Here is a 19,607-nt window from a genome sequence, read left to right on the forward strand (position 1 = left end):
TATATTTATGAAGAAAGCATAAAAATTTATTAAGAAAGTATGTACAATCTGAAAATTTTTAGAGCAACTTGTTTCGTCTGTTTTCTTTTCCCTTTATCTCAAACACAGCAAACACTCTACAAGATGCATAAGCAGTAGCATTCTGGATTCTTTCCTGCAGCGTCAGTGAATCTGGGGAGTTAGATAGGTGACTGTCTACGTGGCCTCCCCATTCTTTTGTTTCTTCTTCTTTTATTAATAAAGGTTTTCCCAATGACTGGCCAAACAGTCGACACACTTCTTGAGCTTTCTGCCGTGTGTTTCCAACAGCAGCGACGCATACTCTACGGCTGAGAGGTAGAAAAAGCAGCACAATAACAAGCAAAGCCAACTTGTTCAAGTATTCCTGCCATACACTTTTGTCAAATTTGTCAGCTCTTGTAACTGCATAGGTGTAAGGAACATCACCTTCCCCCAGCTCCTGGGTGGTAGTTTTTAAGTTTGAGGGGATACTGCCAGGAGAAAGTGTCAGCATCTTCATCAGCTATCATCAAGCTTTTCAAACGCTTATATGCTGCAGGCACTAGTGGCGTGTGGTGCAGAGCAAGCATCCAACCCCTGCTCCAAACACTCGGGTGGCCCAGCTGCAAGTCACACCAGCACCTATTTAAGTCACTGGCCTGATTTCTGGACTCTTGCATGGACACCTTTGAGATACAACTCTGACATCTCCAGACATGCCAGCAGCAGCAAGCTGAGCTCGCTTCTTGGACCTCAAATAGCAAGACCACGAGCAAGGAGCATGTTTTGATGCTAAGCAAGCACTGCACATGGCTCACTTCAGAGCGCGTCAGTAGCTGAAAGTATTGGGAATGGGTAGGAGTACTTAGAATTATCAACATCTGGTAACATATTTGTACCTTCATGAATAAATTCAAATTACACATCCTGATGTAACCAAAGTCAAATTTTGTTGACCTCATATTCACAGTAGATTATACTTCCAATGGAAATAGGTGGGAAAACATTTATTATGTTCTGCTTTTGCATAGGGACACCATAGAAAGAACAAGATGCATCTTTCTAAGCTGAAAAGTATTAAGTTATATTTAGACCAAATGCTAAAATCTGAAACATAAATTTTCATATGTATGAAGGAAACTAATTTCTCCCATTACGAACTGTAGAAATTATGCATGCATATTAAATGTTATCTGAGGCTGTAAAATTTGTGGCAGAAAAGAAAACTTACCGAAGGGTGTCTATGGCTTCTGGTGTGTGGTAGAAATGAGGTGGGCTGATGGTAACAGAAGTCCCTAACTTTTCAGTAAGCAGATTGCATACATTCTGCATTTTTCCAAAATCACTGAATATAATACAGACCTGGGAGTGAACACAGACATCAAACAAGTAATTTTTGTTATGTTTTCTCCAATGATTCAACATATCTAATTAAGTCAGCATGAAAACAGATAGGTACAAACTAACTAAATGTACTAATCCTGCATATAACACAAACATTTACTGGGTTGGAACAGTTATATAGCCCTAGAGACAATGCGTTGTTTTGCAACAGAAAGAAACTCATAAAATGATTTAAAATTGAGGATGAAGAAAATTCTCTTTTGGGAGGAAGCATGGCATTCTTGGTATGCAGACAATGTGAAAAATGAGCATGAGCTATTTGGGACACATGATTAGATGCATCTTAGCTCTTCCCTTTTAAATTTAAACTTAGATTACTAGATGTTAATTATGCAGAAGCCCAAGCAAAATGATGTGGAAAACATTGTGCATGAAGGAAAATTACATTTTAATTTCACGCATTAGGTTCAAGAAATCTAAACTATGAGAACAAAATAAGCCTAGTCCAGTCTAGTTTGCAGTGGGCTCAAAACCCTGTGGTGGGTGAATAGATTTGTTCCAGAGGCTAAAAAGACCAGGGCACTTCAGTCCTGGATTAAATACAACTTAAACATTTAGCTGTCTGTAGCTTTGGCAATAAGAAGCATTAAATATAGATACATAAGGCATTTAAGAGTTTTCCCAAGTGCTACAAAGCAGGCATCGCTATCAGCCTGGATCCAGAGCCCTACAGCCTTCCCTGCAGCAAAACAGTTGTGAGCAGTGAGTAATGATGCCCGTTTAGCAAGCAGAAATCCCAGCTCTCAGAATCTTTCTTTAGGACCAAATCCTCATCTTCACCTAGCAGTACATTGCTCTGATCACCTAGTCGGGGTCAACATCTCTTATCCCTGACTCTTTCACTTCCTTTTGGACAGCAATAAAGCTTCAGCAGGTTGGGACGAAGAAAGTCATTGTACAGGAAATTCCACTGCTGACCCACGTGAAGTACAGAACACATTCTCCACGGAATCCATGCAGCAACCTACTCCAGTGAAGGCATAGCTATGGAAATCCAAACTAGTGCAAGCCAGCTTCCTGTACCTTCCTGTGGGCATGCCACACATTTACCTGCTGGTAAATACTGGTAAATAAGATCATCTAAGCAAGTTGAATCTTTCAGCGAGAGAACTACTTCTTCTACAGGGTAAGGAAAAATGGATATCGACAATTATCACAAAGCAATTAATGCACAAGTCTTGTTGTTCTTGCTAGCCTCTCTCAGCAAACATGCATCTTATCCTGGCTTGAATCTTTGCACTGGCTCAGTCTTCACAAAACTGAGCCACAGCTGGGCTTAGGGCCTTAAAAACAGGCCAAGAGCAAGTGACAGGATAATTACACCTTCTATGAGGACAAACCACCATGTCCGTTGCGCAAAAGTGCACCAAGTATGCATCTTCATTTGAATTATACACTTTTATCCATAAATTGGTGGCTGGATCACTTTTGGAAGGTGCAGCACCAATGTGAACTAAGACCAAAGGTGAGACTAAAGCTCTGTTTCTTTCTTCAGTGAGAGCTTTTGCCATACTCATGTATTTTCTTGCGCCGCTTTCCAAGAAAATGGTTCTAATCGCATTTTGTGGAAGTTAGTCTCACTATGATATAGTCTCACTATGAGGACTGACATAGCGTCTTCCAGATTGCTATCAACATTTACAAGATTAGTTCCCTCAAGGGGATGGAACAGAAGAATGATCAAGAAAAAGAACTGTGGGTCTTAAGCAAGAGATAAGCTATTCAGTCTGGGGTAGCTCTGGGCACTCAAAAAATTTATTGTTAATAAAGCAGCATCTAATCAGGTACTCTTGGGAACAGGAAAACACTGAGCAATAGTTGAGAATTTTGTTCTTTCCCAGTTTTCACTTAGATTACTTAGGCCTACATCCAAAAAATTCTGCTTGAATTTAAAGAGGATATCTGAGCAGTAAAATGCAAAGCAGGCTTTTGATTTCTTTAATAAAATTATGACCATGGTTAAGAAGTGTGAAAACAGATGAGGGTATGCAAAACCATTACGGACACATGGTAAGGTTTGGGAAAGGCTGTAAAAGACAAGAAGTTGTGGTTTATGAAAAGGCAAGTATATTAAGATGTGCACGAGAACTACCTAATCTACATCCCATTCCATCATCATGCAATAAATGAACTATTATGACTGAGAAATCATAGAACATTGTGATCTCATAAAACTTCATTCTTCTGCCTATTTTCCTTTGCTAAAGAATGAATTAGAATGAGAGTTGAAAGTATATCAATTCATAATTAAACCTTAAAATAGTTGTTTGTCTGGGAATTTCTGAAGTCCTCTGAAAATTCTTACAGTAGACAAACGGTAAAAAGAGTTTACAGAATGAAACAACGCATGACTTTCTGTGATTTGATGTATAACAAACACAGTGGCAAACTCTTTAGTACAGAAGGCAATGTTACTTAATTTTAAATTCATTTATATTGCTGAAGTAGTACAGCACACTGGTCAACGGAGCTTCATCAGTTTATGAAGCTGCACTAACAAAAGAAGCGCTTACATAAAGGGGGAAGCAAAGAGAAACAAATCTGCATTAGGAGCCACAACACTGCTACTTAAGCATACAGAGTAGCCAGCAGCAGCACTATGGGTAGGTAGATTCTAACGTTCTGGCTCCCAGGCCCTGAGCAAGCATAGAACTTTAGAACAGCAACGACAGCTGGTCCAAACTGACTGAATACTCAATCCATGTAACTTGCTTTCCATTTACAATCTTGGTTGACTAAAAATTAATAGTAGGAGAAGGATGAGGGTGGATAGCAATAGGACAAGGGGGAATGGTTTTAAACTGAGACAGGGGAGATTTAGGTTAGATATTAGGAGGAAGTTTTTCACTCAGAGGGTGGTGACGCACTGGAACAGGTTGCCCAGGGAGGTTGTGGATGCCCTGTCCCTGGAGATGTTCAAGGCCAGGCTGGACGTGGCTCTGGGCAGCCTGGTCTAGTGGTTGGTGACCCTGCACTCAGCAGGGAAGGTGAAACTCGATGATCTTTATGGTCTTTTTCAACCCAGGCCATTCTATGATTCTATGATTCTATGATTCTATGAAGGATGGTGATTGGTTAAGTTACCACATAAAACTGAAGTTGTAGGTCTAAGTTTGCCAGTAACAAAGTATTGCCTAAACAACAAATAAATTTAGTTTTATTATTTTTTAACTATAGGTTATCTAAAAGACTCGGTAATTGAAACTTTCATGATAGTTGTAATCTAAACTATGAAATTAAAGTCACTCAGTAAATGATGCTGATAATCTCATTTTACACAACCAAGGACTCATTTCTAAAATTCAAATTTTGTTCTCCAAACTCCCAATTACTTGTATATTTACTGCTGTTAGGAGAATATACCTTAAACAAGAGAACTAAAGAGGCTGAACTCTGTTTTAGGGGATTGTGAACATTAGCTCTATAAAACTGCTATAATTTTATTGTGGACTTCTACGTTTACTTTGTAAGAACCAGTAAAGTTGCTGGATAGTGACTGAAGGGATAAAATCTGAAAAGATTCACAGACTAAAAAAACATAATCTCCCTCAGGGAATACTTTCAGCATAGCATTTGCTTCTCCCAACGGTATGAATGTGAAAAAAAACACTCCCTTGAGCTGATTCTGAAGTAAATGGGATTATTCCTATAATATTTCACTTTCACTCAGCACTTTTTACCTACAGAATTCAAAGCGAATTACCTAGGAAACAATTAGCTTTGCTTTACTTGCAGCAGGCTGACGGCAGAGTCACACAGAACAGACTAAAGTCCAGGTGCCATTCAGCCGTGGCTTAAACAGGTCTAGATTAGGGCTGCTGTGCCACTGTTGTCCCCCACCCATTTTTGTCCTCTGCCTTGCACTGCCTCCAGTTCACAGAGCTAAAATATTGAAAAAAAATAATCACTTTTTTCCCTGGATTAGCTTTTAGTTGGAGCAGCTTTCTGAACCAACCTATTATCTTATCACCTCAGTGAAACTCCTTGCAAAGGAGAGCAAGAACATCCAGGGGTGGAGGAGACAGCAAAAGGTTTGCTTACACCGCCATAGGATGACAGCCCTGCAGTCCCAGCACAAAGCAGTCCCTTCTGTACCATCATAGCACACATTAATCTGAAAAGAAAAGAATCCTCTCCACGTTACAGTAGCAGAAAGCAAGTTTTGTATACAACAGACGACTGCAACCAAATGCTGCTTTTAAACTGCAGTCCTTCCTTAGTTTCCTTGGACTATGCTGCTTTTCCTGCAGAGAACACCTACTCCTCGTTACAGGAAAGACAGTGGGTAAATTTCCACTGGTCCCTGCTCCATAGCTTTGTTTTGTTAGGTTGAATACATACCTCTGCTTCCATCTGGTAAGTGTTCTCTACTCTGCTAAAATCCTCTGTTATAGTCATATTTTCTTCCTAAAACAAGATACAATAATATCATCTTAAAAGACAGAAATGAAGGGTCTGTTGGAAATGTATGTACATTGCACTTAGTAGAAATTGAACTGTTTTGGCTTATTACTTATTACCTAGCAACAGAAGTTGGGAATTTTCGATGCAAATCTCTTCAATAGAAGCTGGATGTTAAAGATTTCTTGATGTTATTTAAAGTAAATTACACAGTAGCGCCACAAGTTAATTTTGCTGCTATCCACCTGAAGGGAAGAATGAGGTCTTGAAAGCAACTGCTGGCTAGAAGCTCTGTGTATCAGCGCGTAACTGTCAATACACCTGATACAAAAACCAGGTTTCACTTGTTTTCAGAAAGTTAGCATACGGAAAGTACTCTTCAGATTTTAAGATATTTCAACCGCAGCAGCTCATAGCAAGATGACTTAAACAATGACTAATCAGCGGTTATTCAGCAGGAAGGAAACCCATAACAGAGGCTATTCCAATCTGACATTTTGCAGTAACAGCAGCTGTATTATTTAGCGTAATGTCTGCACAGAGCACTAGAAAAACCTGCAAGATTTATCAGTAAGGTATTAAACTCAGATACAGAATAACTCTGGCTGCATCTGAAAACCCGACGAGCTTGCCAGTGGTCTAACATTTCTTTCACCCGCTGCCTTCTTTGGCAAACAGTTTGGATGAACAGTTTACTGTAAAATTACAATAAAAAGCAGTTTACAATTTAATTGTGAATATAAATTTGAATTTAATAGTCACGAACTGTAGAGAAGCAGATGCTAAGCCTTCCGAATTACTGAAAAAGTTTTACGTATTAAACCTATTTCCATAGGAACACATAACATCTGCTTTCAGTGTTGACACATTTCAGGAGATGCTCTGCGTCACAGTATTTCCTACACAGGACTCAAGTGTTCACATCTACTGCATAACATGCATCAATTTTTTTTTTAGAAATAACATTAATCGTGAGGAGCATTTTCCTTCTAAAATATCAAATGGAAACAAGACCCACAATTCTCATTGCACAGCACCCACAAGAAACAAATGTTGAATGTTCAATGTTATGATTGATAAGCAGTGCTCAAATACAAGCACAACCATCCTTATTTTTGGAAAATCTCTCCTAGCAAGGGCAAGGACCAGGCACAGTGAATTCCCAGGAGCAGTATTTCCCCTTTTTTACAGTCATAGGTTTGAGGTACTTGGGAAGAATGGACAGCTGTGGTTCGGTAAAGAATCACAGAATCTTTAGAGCTGCAAGGGACCTTTAAAGGTCGTCTAGTCCAGCTCCCCTGCAACGAACAGAGAATGAACTCCTTTTATTCATGAAACTGAGTACATCTTTCTATTTTTAGCAGAATCAATTTAAATTTGACAGGAAAGTTTTTTTCTAGAGCTCTTACATATCTTATAGGAACAACCATACACAAAACTCCTATTTTACAGAAATAACCATACTGCAATAGAACTCAAGAGTAAACATAAAAAGGTATTTGTTTTTTTTTCACCCTTATTCTTTAATCCCTCTTAAAAAGTTCTGTTTCCCCCAAAGGAATTTGTCTTCTATGCCTTTTGTTTGTATTTTGGACTTGCACTCGCCCCGTCATTGTATGCTTAGGGGCAGTGCCATCGTGTGGTTCTAGGCACTAGTGCAAGATCAGTGTGTCTGGGAGAGAAAGATCCTCTTGTGCCATCTATTGTAACATTTCCCTCACAGCTAATTTTTATCCCACTGGATTTGACAGTATCTGTGAGAGTTACTGGAGATAAATGGAAGACATAATTGCTGAAGTCATAACAATGTGCCCTCTTACGATACATCTTCTGTTGGATATTTTGTTCCCTTTCAGTAGAGTGTTCTATCTTCAGAGGGGGAAACAGAACAGACAGGTTGGTGATCAGAGAATTTTAAGTTGGAATTAGGGCTCTGACCACATCAAAAGCAAAAGGCTTCCCCCCCCCCCCCCCCAACTGCTTACATCTACTGTTTATATTTTGGCTGGTGAACTGTTCATTTCTTTACAGAAAGGGTTGTTAAACACTGGAACAGGCTCCCCAGGGAGGTGGTTGAGTCACCATCCCTGAGTGTGTTTAAAAACCGTTTGGATGTGGTGCTCAGGGACATGATTTAGTGATGGGTTGTTAGAGTTAGGGTAGTATGGTTAGGTTGCGGTTGGACTTGGTGATCTTGAAGGTCTTTTCCAACCTGAGCAATTCTATGATTCTATGATTCATTTGATCTCAACAGCCACAAGGAAAAAACAGTTTTCCCTGTGCCCTAGGAAAAGTTACACTTTCAATATGTCAGGTGTCCTGGACTTCTGCAATTATTTTCTCCAAGCAAATGTCAGGATACTTTGAGGATATTTCTTAAAATACACAGTAGTCTTAAAACCCTGATGTCTTATTGAGGTTTCTACATCTCTTAATCAAGGATGCACTGAAACTGGAAAACTCTGTAAACAGGTGAGCAGAAGTTCACAATTCTTTTTCCCACTGACTGCATGAATGTGCATCCATGACTGCAATTCCTGAATAATGGGCTCCAAATATGGAGAACGCTGCATGTATAACCAAGGACATACCCTAGGAAGGGCAAATCCCAAACCAGAGCCCACTGGATACTGTTTGTGAATGGTTTGTTTCTTTTGCTAAATAACACTCACTGCAAAGCCTCAGATAATCAGTACAAGTACGAGCATGGCTGTTTTTAAACAAGATGGCCAATGACAGTTGTTAGATGCAGTGATTAAAGAAAATGGGTGTCATCCTCACACCACTCCCCAGATACATTCTGATTCATATTCACAACTTAGTACGCTTCTACAGAAAGGGGAAAATGTTACTTTCAAACAGCTGGGCTCAGCAAGAGATTCGTTTCCCTACTGACTGTACTTTCCCTGCAGCTCTCCAAGCAGATTCTGTGCTCTGGAGTATATACTTATAGCACTCTATAAATAAATGCTACTACGTGCACCTACTTCTGATTAAATTCCTCTGTAAATATACATAGAAATTAGGTGCAGCCCCAGGCACCCTGACAAGCTGCTAACACAAGCTTCTGCAGAGGTTACACGTTCCTGATCTCACAGACTTCCTACAACAGCAATACAAAGCGTTAAGGAAATGGATCTACAGATTAATAAATAAATAAGTAAATATATGGACTAACCTGCTATTTCTAAAGAGGCCTTCTATAACCTTGAAAGAAATAGAACCATATGGAGAATGTGAAGAGTCTAGAATGGTATTAACAACAAGGGATGTTAGGAAACATTAAGAACAAACTACCAGCAGTTGTTAGTCAACAGAAAAGGCAAATGATTGCTCCAGCAGAAGTGACTGAAAATTGGGTAGAAGAAAGCAATAAAAATGACACCACAGGGAACTACTCTTGGAAAAAAAAAAACAAAAAACAAACCACCAAACACAAATTGCTGTTCTCTGGAGCTAACACATTGCTAACACTGAGAAGCCCAGAACTTCTGCAGCGTGTCACAGTCTGTCTAATCAGCAGAGAGAAGGAACACTTCCAACCCTCCAACACGTGCTACCTCTGAAATAGCATCAGAGTCCTAAGAAATTACTGTAACAGCTCAGGGACTACTCAGCACTCAGTGTAAAACCAGCCCCTTTTCTACCTGCTTACACCATCGTGATTATTTTCTCTAGCTTGCAGGAGTGTGCACAGCACCTGAAACACACAGTCACTTATTTAGCACAGCTCACTCCTTTCCTGTGTCATGTGGTGAAATACACCCTGCTACATGTAAGGGAAAAAATGTGGGTTCTAGGTGCAGCCCACCGCAGCTTGCATGCCTCCCTGCCACCTAGTCCCACAGCTGCAGTACGACTGCTCCCCGATTCAGGGGTGGGAAGGCCCTTCTTATCATCTTCCACTGAACAAGCTGTTGTGCCTGTAGCAAACACAGCCAGCTCCCCGCTCCCCAGCCCATCTGCAGATACACTGAAAGAAACACTCTTCCTGGGGCCTTCAGTGGTCAGCACCTTTCAGTAACAACCACTTATTCCATCGGAGATCTGCTTTGCACCACTGTGTGTTTAAGAGCCCCGAGCACGCAACACGCAAAGTTTATTTGATAATATACCAAAAACACAAGCAGCAGAACCGCGAGGAGGGAAACAACCCTCATGGAGCACGCGGAGCGAGGAAAAGGCGTTCCATGCAAGACTACGCTTTCACCACGCCAAACACACGGCCCGCTGCAAGCCCGCACCGCGGCGCTGCGCTGAGACATCCCGCGGGCTGACTGCGGGTCCGGGCCAACGCTCACCGGGACGCCGCGCTGCCGGGCGCTCTGCGCGATGTACTCCAGCCTGCGGGACACGCTGCTCCGCGCCGCGCCGGCCACCCCCTTCCGGCTGCCCAGCCGCAGCGACACCCGCGCCCGATCCGGGCCGGCGCTCAGCTCCGCGCTGCCGCTCACGTGGACTTCCCGGCCGGACGGCGCCGGGAGGCCGCCGCCGCGACCCACCGGGACCGGGGCTGGGGCAGGAACGGGGCAGAGCTCAGCGAAGACGCGCGCGGGAGGCGGCGCGGGCAGCGCCATCCCGGCGGGCCCCTCAGGAACCATAGCAACCGGCGCGCCCGCTGCACCCTGGGTGGCGCCGGACGTGACGCCCCAGCGCCATCGCTGCAGTCGCGACCGAACTCTCGCGAGATCTTCGGAGTTTACCGCCATGTCGGGTAGCGGGGCCGTGTTCCTTCGGTGGCCGCTGGAGCGGGTTCGGTCATGGCAGCTGGCCAGGCGGTGGTGGTGGGTGCAAGTCCTCTGAGGGAAAGCTGCTGTGTTTCTGTCGTTTTTCATGTGTTATTATATATTCCCGGTATATTAGAGCCTGGAGTAGAGCAGCCTGAGGGGTACGTGCCATGAAGAACAGCTCTTGGGTCAACCAGGCAGTAAAAGGAGGCCTGGGTTGTGCAGTGCCATCGTGCCTCTTGTGTCACAGACCAGCCCTATTTCGTGCTGCTGCTTCTTTGTGGAGGGGTCTTGCAGGACATGTGTTAGCTTTGTGAAGTTTTATTAAGTGCTGCCTTTTCCTGAGGAAGGGTGCAGATGTGCAATTTTTGCATAACAGAGTGATGGGACTGTTAAGGATGGAAGGGACCTCCTAAGATTGTGCTGAACTCCTTGCTTCAGCAGGAGTACCTACAGCAGGACCACGTCCATCAAGTTTCAATATTATGAAGGAGAGAGATTCCACAACCTCTCAGGGTAACCCGTGCCAGTGTTTCCTGAAGTTCAGAGGAAATCTTCTGTGTTTCAGTTTGTATCCATTCTTTCCTGTCCTGCCACTGGGCACTACTGACAAGAGCCTTGCTCTGTGCTCTTTGCACCCGCCCTTCGGAAACCTACAGTAGGACATTGATAAGTACCCTGTGAGCCTCCTCCAATCTGAGCAGTTCCAGCTCTCTCAACCTCCTCATGTGGGAGGAGTCACTTCATCATGTTTGTGGCCCTAAGCTGGACTTGTTCCAGTAAGTCCGTATATTTCTTGTATTGGAGAGCAGAGAACTGAACCAAGGTGTGGCCTCACTAATGCTGAATAGAGATCACCTCCTTTGACCTGTTGGCAATGCTCTTCCTAATATAGCCCATGAGGGCTGAGTCAGCCCTCAGCATGCAATGAGTTATTTCTCCCTAGATGCAGAATTTGGCATTTCCCCTTCCTGAACTTCATGAAGTTCCTCTCAACTCAGTTCTCCAGCCTAACCAAATGGCTATGAAATAATCTGCTCAATAGATGAACGGGGAACAGTGGATGTGTTAATTGTGCAAATTTTTCAAAACTGTAAAACTGATGAAGTGCAGACAAGGTAGGTGGACCAGTGGTGTGGACCAAAAACTGCTTGGGCTTCCATGCTCAGAGAGTTGTGATCAGCAGCACAAAATTCAGCCGGAGACCAGTCACTAGCAGAGTAGTCCAGTTACTGAAGCCAGTACTTTTCAACATCTGCATTTATTGCCTGGCTGATGGGAAAGAGGCCACCCTCAGCAAGCTTGCTGGGGATGCAAACCTGGGTGAAGTGGCTGATAGACCAGAGTGGAGTGCTGCCAGCCAGAGAGATCTGGACAAATGGACTGACAGGAACTTCATGAAGTTCAGCAAGGGCAAATGGCAACTCTTGCCGTTGAGGAGGAATAATCAGTACAAGGTGAGCCTGGCTGGCTGAAAAGCATCTTTAAAGGAAAGGATATGGAGGTACTGATGGACATCAAGTTGAACATAAACCAGTGTTGTTCCCTTGAAGCAAAGAAGACCCAGCAGTACCGGGGCTGCTTTAGGAAAAGCGTTTCCACTTGGTTGAGGAAGGTAACCCACAGAATGTTGTTGAACTACAGCCTCCATCTTCTCTAGGCTTTCCGTATCTTAACTTCTGTTCACTCAAGGCATATGCCAACAAAGTGAAGATTTTTGTTGAAATTTTAAAAATTCAACAAATTATTTTGATGAGCTAACCCCCAAATTTCATAGGTGTATCCAGCTAGCATTCACCTGTATGTCTGGTCTTATTCGTGATAGAATTTTGGGGGAGGGCTCTAGTATGTTGTTACTGTGTACATATGTGATACATTTTATTTTGATTACTTTAAATCTGGAATCTGACACACAGGCTGAAAGCTAACAATGCAGTATGTTTGTAAAAGATCTTGTAACCTTCAGAATTTGTGTCAGAATACCTGCCTGATATGATACAGATAAATATCGCTATACTCTCCTAGATGGAAACGACATGTAAAGACATCAAGACCTGATTTTGCAAGTCAGATGCAGATTCATTGGAAGTGGCAGGAAAGAAAATATGAAGGGGATTGAAGTTCTCTCTTTTTTTCCTTATTAACCTTCTTGATGCAGCATATACTTTGTGTCCTGTCATTAGAGAGATTCTGTACAAATTGCCTTTCCCATTGTTAATATCACATCTGCCTTTAGAGGTGTCAATGACTTTTGCATGCCTCGTGACTTTTGGAGTCTTCTTCCCTTTAATTTGGTTTTCTCTTCAGACTCACTGAACACTTGAAGCTTCAGATGAAATAGATTGAACCTGTTAGATATTCATTATCTCTGGAGATGATGTTCTGTGTTTCTCAGCATGAATAACCGAAAGTAGAGACACCTAAAAGTTTGAGTGTAACTGACTTTGATCAAAATTATATGACAAGGAAGACAAGGAAGAAGCTTGTAACAGAATCCAAAATATCAGTGCCTAGCCACTTATAAAAATCACTTCCAGAGCTGATGTGAAAAAAGGCTGTCTTTAAGGAGAGAAATATAAAGGTAAAATAAGTACATAGGAAATTATAAATGTATATACAATGTATGTTTCTCAGTAATCAATTATTTCATTAAATAGGGAAGCAATTGTTTCTGAAAGTATTCTGTCACATCATTCATCTTCTTTTTCTTTTACTGAAATGTTTGTAGAAAATTTACTTAAATATATACCAGTATAAAAGGACAGAATAAATATTGAATGCCTCTCATTAAGCAATGATCAATAAAGCTTTTGAAGATAATAATGAAGCCAATCTATTCACTCGCCAGGTTGTTTTTTGCGTGTTTAAAACTGTTCTGATTTAACTGTTGATTAAAATTGATTTGCCTTTTTATGAAAGGCAGCCTGAATCAAACAAAGTCTGATAATAGTTACACAGACACATATAGAGATGTGCAATGAGACATCATACGTGTTATGCACTTACTAATCCAGTGCCAGATGATGTTTAACTTTCTGGGGACACAGTGTGCCTGGTATAACTGCTGCAAAAAGGTATTGTAAATGAAGAGCTTAACTGGATGTATCCTAGAAGACCTTTCCTAAGGCCAGTTACAAAATGATTTAGATGCAAATTAACTGATGGAAGTATACATTTCTATGCAGCAAAGTGTTATTGAGTAGTTAATATGTACTATAAGATCATCATACTCTAAAGACAATGTGATAACTATAGCCATATTTACTTTGCAGTCTAAAGGGTACTTTGCAAAGCACTGTTCTAAGTGTAGTGATAGACAGACACTCAGAATTGGAATTTAAGGCCAAATCTGTGGATAAGAAGCTTTTTCTGACTTACAGTTTGAGTGGGATGCATTTTTGAAAACGATGGATTAAACTGTTGTTGCAGTGTTGGAAAAGCTAATATAATTGAGCGTATCGTTCTGCTAAATTACAGTTGAACTAAAAATTTGAAAATTTAACTACAGATTATGAAGAGATGGAGGTGGTGCTTTTTTTTGTTTGGATCTCTTTCTGTTTAATAGCAGTGAGGTACGGCATTTTTTGTAACTTTTAATAATTGATTTTTTTTGAGAAATTGAGTATGTGTAAAAAAGAAGTCCTTGTTAAAGCTGATGCCTTACAGTAGCCATTCTGATGTCTTTCTCGTATGTCTTCAGATGCTGACTTACTTTGCTGTAGAACATTCTATGAATGGAGGCTCCATGTCATGTCTTGTGTGTGTTACTTGGTTATTCCTTACAATGTTTATTTGCAAGTTGGTCACTCGCTTCCTACATGGCATTGACAAGCATTCTAGGGAAAATAAATATCCACCATCAGCCTTTTCAAATCCATGGTTGACTTGAAATTTAGGTTAGATCTGAGAACACAGTCATTTCTTCTATCTTCCTAAATTACTGAATTCTTAGCTTTTTAACAATCACCAAAGAATTTCAAACTTTTTTTGCCTACAGAACTTCCAGGGTTGTCAACAATTTCTGCAGCAAGAGAGGTTGTTCAAAAAGTGGTAAGTCTGTCTATTTCTGCTCCAGATGTTGCCTACTGGAAGACGCCATTCTTACAACCAGAATTTGTTGCCCAAGTATGAGAAGGGATGATATTGCTGGAAAGTATGACTAAATTAATTACCTTTTTTTCCTTCCTTTAAACAGCTCAGCACCTCAGAAAAGACATCATTCATTTTTTGTTCCTCCATGTCTCCCACCTAAATAGTGATTTGGCGAGATAAAGTGATTTTAGAGATAACCCCTACAAAACCACAGACTTAGGCTGAGTTTGGCTAGGATTTGCCTTTTTCTAGTTTTAAATTTGACCTGTTAATAAAGGTGAATATTTCTTTATTTTTCAAAGTCGAATTGTCTTCTGTTCTCTGACGGCACGCAGCTATTGATGAAACGAGCTGATAGATTTGGTCTACTAGTGGAAAGCCCAAAGTACAAAAGCCATTATAACATCATTATTGATGGTTTATGCAAATTCATGTATGAGATGGCCTGAAATTCTTTGTTGTGAGCAATAAAGATTTGCCACAATTTTTGTACCATAAGAAGCAATATTTAATTGATAACTTAAAAATAGTAATTCAGCAGGATCTGATGATTGAAATGTAATTTAATATACTAGAAGCATCTGTTAATTAAAATTTCCATGCTTAATGGTATAATAAAGTTTAATACTACTCTCATTTTGTTGTTACTTAAATTGTCGTTTGAGCTTTCATGAGCTATGAAGGACATGATACATATTTTCCCCAGTCTACAATTTTATGTTTTCTTAGATGTCCACGATAGCTGAGAATGAATAACATTTATAATTCTCATATGTAAGTAATGCTGACATCTCAATGTTAAGTGCCCCTAAATATTCCTTTCTAGCAAGGCTAAATATAACTGTAATTGGACCAGCGGGAACCTGACAGTTACAGCAATTACATGCTCAGCAAAAACATTTTGAAGAACTTTGTGGAAGCAACTACAGAGCGAGGAAGAATTGCAGAATGCTGTATTTTAAGGCCATAAGAAATCCCTGTGTCTTGGTCCCTGCAAGAAGCCATAGAACTTTCAGAAGTTTAAAAGTGTGCTGGCTGAACTAAAAAATGTAAAAATCCTTCTGATTATAAATAATTTGTCACTTCCCAGCCTTAGCTGTCTGAGCTGTCTATTGTTTGCTTACATTTACTTTGTCAGGAGGCTTTAGTAATGCACTGACTCAACACTTAATTATAATCAGCAGCAAGGAAAAGACACTGCCTTGAGAGATGCTGTTTCCATCTTTCCCCAGGCATAGTTTCTAAATTTCAGATGAGGTTCCCCACGCAACACCTCTTACTCCTTTTCTCATGACTGATTGCAGAAGCCTGTATTCCAGCTTCAAAATGAAAATAAATTGAGGTTTTTAGCCCCCTTGGATTTTTTTTCGTGAGGCTCACTTCTGAGCCTCATGGCTATGATCTGATTTATCCATAGTCTTTAACCGTGTGGGCCCAAAGCTGTTGTTTTTTCCCCCAGGGCAGATTTATCAGTCCTATTCCTTGCATCTCTCTGCTCACTCACGTTTCTCTTCATGTAATGGAAACTGCACAATGGAAAAAAGATGCTGTAAAAATCAGAACTTAAAAATTGTCCATCCGGACAATTAAGAACTGGATTAAAAATACTTCTTTTCAATTAAGAAATGCTCTTTTCTCTAAATGTTATTAATTTATTTAACTATACTGAACCTATCCCAGTCTGACAACACTGTGACATGGTTAAAAACCAGCTTTTTTTTTTTCAGCAAAGCAAGTGAGAATTTAATGTGTTGAAGCATAAGGTTAATTGGGTGTGCAATGCAACAAATGTTAGCCTTCAGAAAATCACCCAGGCAGTCATTAGACTTAACCCTCTAATTTGTAGCAGAGATCTCCTGCACCAAGGAGATCCATAATTCGACTATGTACAGACTGAACATTTCCTTTCCTTAGTTTTTCATTCCCAGCTGTCAACTCAGATGAGATCTCACTACTGCACAGCAGGTGGAGGATGAGGCAAAAACTGAACTCTTTACATCTAGGCTGGTCATTGTTTGGGTGATCTGAATCTTTTTCCCTATTTTTTTTTCCACTACGTGGCATCTCATTTTTTTAAAATACCTGCATCAGAATGTAACATTGGTGTTGTTATGAATCTTTTACATGATATTTATTTTCAATCATGCCCATTGATCTGAAATGAATATTCTAAACAACTACAAACACTCAAGTTCAGTATATGATAGATACTTGCTTTAAATTTACAGATGTTATAAGGGTAAGCTGCGGATACTGGGCATGTGAGAAGTAAAAATAGCTGCGACAGGGTGTGACAGTTCTGAAATTAGCTGGGGTCTGGCATGCAGGAATTTGAATGGGAAGCAGCAGAAGCAGAAAACTTAGGCGAGGGCAGCTGACAGAAAGAGGCTTTCTGACAGTATTCCAGGGAATGAAAGTTAGAAAGGTCACTGACTTTAGAAGCAGACAGTGACAGTGTTCTCTCTCCATTTTTTACTAACTTTCATTTTTTGCCCCTCAGATTTTCCATGCTTAAGGCTCGTATTGCTGTTGATGACCTTGGGTTTTGTCTATATTATCCGCCTGTTCCTTCACTCTACACCATCTAACTGTTTTGTTTTTCACATTCTTCTCTACCTTTTATAGATTCCCCCACGTGCCTGGAATTTCTTGGAACATGAGGTTTGCTGTTTGCCCCTCTTCTTGGTGTCCTTCCTCAGAAAAGGTTTCCCTGCAAACCCTAGCCCTGTTCAAGCCCACTATTAGAGACCTAGAAAAGCACTGAGCCAGTCCCTGACAGGGAGGTTTGCAGCAAAAACATGCAAAGAGATAATACCAGTGTGCACTGCCTAACATTCCTGAAGCTAGAAGCATTGGCTCCCATCCTGCTCAGCTGCTGCAGGTCTCACCTTGCATAACACAGGTGATGGTTGTGTTCCTGATCTCAGTAGGTGCCTAAGAGAAGCATCTCTGTGTTCCTGGGCCCTAGAGCAGACTCTTGGTGCAGTAGCATGGTTGCTCTCAGGTAGAAATGCTTGGTGCAGCAGTTACATGCCACTGGTGCACCTCAATCAGGGGGCTGCTGGCCTATCCTCACACCATGCAGCTGCCAACAGGTGGGAGAGATGGGAGCTATGACTCCTGATCTTGTTTTTAGTTATCTGAGAAGATTCTTCTAGAGTTTAAAATGCCTTGATAATTTCACAAGGAAGTCTGAGATAGTTTTGGAATAGCAACTGCAATAGCAGCTGGGTTGATGGAAATATAAGTGATGCAGCCAGGGAAGAGTCAAATCACAACTGAAAGAATAACCAAGAGTAAACATTTACAGGAAACTGCGTATAAAAATGCATTTGAAGATTTTTGGAGATGAAGTTCCAGGGAGATAAAACGGAACAGGTAAGACCTGCAGAGGCAATATGAAACTGCCTAGTGAATCCCGGAACGAGGGATGACAGAAGAAGAGTTGTCAGAGCAGATGATAGCAGGGTGTAGTTACACCTAGGCAGAGTGGTCTGTGATCTGAAAGCTGGATCTCAGGAGAGCATTTGTAAGCATGCTAGGACTATGAATTTGGAGTTTTGCAGCTTTGCTATTAAGTGTAAAATGAATTCATAAAGAGAGGCGACTGATTCGTATGGAAGCTTGAAAGCAGCTGTGAAGTAGCTGTGAAGTGGAGCAGACTGACATTGTACTTAGTAATGCTGAAGGACATAACATTGTTAAGCACCCATGTAAAATAACAAATAATTAGAATCACTTCAAAAGCCTTGCAAGATGCATAGTGAAGACTTATGTTTCTTTTCTTTTTTTTTTCCCAAAAAAGAAATTATAATCTGAAAACTGCAATAAAGACACTATTTTCTGTACTATTAAACTTTTTTTTTTTTTTAATATGGGATTTCCATGGACAATTGCTCTATTCATACCCCATAGGGCAGTGTAGAATACCCTTCAGCCTTACAAATGCATCATCTTTAGTTTAGAGGATGGTTTTGCTAGCCATTGATATCAAACTGGTAAATTATTTTATTGTCGGTCTCTGTACTATAGCCTCTATGGACCTCACCTGAAGTTGAATTCTCAATTCTCCTCTGATTAATCTCTCTCCCCTCAGCACATAATGGAACATCACTTTACATTTTGTTTAAGAAATGAAGTCTTTTTTTGCTATTTTAGTATTAGCAGAACTTGATATCTGCTGTCTTCCCCCCAGTTTTCAGGAGAGCAGTGTTACCGGTGAGAACTAGGTTGACTTTGTTAATTCATGCCACCTCTCCCTATTTTTGTTCTTTCTCTTTTGCCTGATAATAAGATTTTTAATTAACAAGGTTTAGATTAAAAATAATCAAGTATTTTCATGATATTGAGTGTCGCAGCTCTAGTATCTCTTGTTTTCAGTGGGAGCCTTGCTTTGTTTCTGAAATGGTGAATTGTGTCTCATATTTAAAAATACAGACCCACGGGGATTTGCACAAATACTAAGGAAAATAGGTAGTTGTAACATTAACCATATTATTCTGTTTATATAAATCTGGCATGTTCTGTGGATTTTCAAGGTTAGATTCTGTTCTCCTTCTCTTTGCAAGTAAGCAGAAAACTGGGACTTCTAGTACGATTTACCTTTCCTCTCACTGGACTATGACACAGAGCAAGAGCAGTGGCAAGGGCCAAATGATGTCTGAGGGTGGAATAAACTATGTCAATTTGTCCTTTTTTCAATAATACCCTTTTGCGCTAATATCTCTAAAGAAACTTGTACAGAAGAATATAATTTTGCTTTTAGATGGCGGAGTCCTACTGCATTAGTTGAATCTCCTGTGGATATGTTATTAGGTGAGATGCAGGAATTGCTCCAGAGCTAGACAGAGCCAAACATGAAATACTTTGCACTCTCCTTGGTTTGCATTGTCATTTAGAGTGATCACTGAAGTGTGTTTAAAAGGAGTTGTTGTAGTACATATTGAAAAATCAATACAAATGTTAGTTGTCTTGCAACGTTGT

At 40.6% G+C, this 19,607-nt stretch overlaps 1 protein-coding gene and 1 long non-coding RNA gene across 11 annotated transcripts in view; one reads left to right on the top strand and one right to left on the bottom strand.

The window, feature by feature from the left end:
• On the bottom strand, window positions 3–10,434 carry IRAK1BP1 (interleukin 1 receptor associated kinase 1 binding protein 1). Its single transcript, XM_021390716.1, has 4 exons — window positions 10,107–10,434; window positions 5,746–5,811; window positions 1,232–1,362; window positions 3–329 (listed from the first exon to the last, which is right to left on the bottom strand). The coding sequence occupies exons 1-4, from the start codon at window positions 10,404–10,406 to the stop codon at window positions 59–61; spliced, it is 768 nt and encodes a 255-aa protein (XP_021246391.1). The 5' UTR covers window positions 10,407–10,434; the 3' UTR covers window positions 3–58.
• The window catches only part of LOC110395820, a 64,521-nt gene continuing 55,453 nt past the window's right edge, over window positions 10,540–19,607 (top strand). For 6 of the 10 annotated variants that reach the window (XR_002436646.1, XR_002436640.1, XR_002436645.1 and 3 more), the window contains exon 1: window positions 10,540–18,002. This is a non-coding gene — a long non-coding RNA (uncharacterized LOC110395820). The remainder of the gene's footprint in view (window positions 18,003–19,607) is intronic. The other 4 variants (XR_002436643.1, XR_002436647.1, XR_002436648.1 and 1 more) reach the window with 4 other exon arrangements.

The sequence above is a fragment of the Numida meleagris genome, chromosome 3 (assembly GCF_002078875.1).
Source record: "Numida meleagris isolate 19003 breed g44 Domestic line chromosome 3, NumMel1.0, whole genome shotgun sequence".
In the NCBI taxonomy this organism is placed as follows: domain Eukaryota; kingdom Metazoa; phylum Chordata; class Aves; order Galliformes; family Numididae; genus Numida; species Numida meleagris.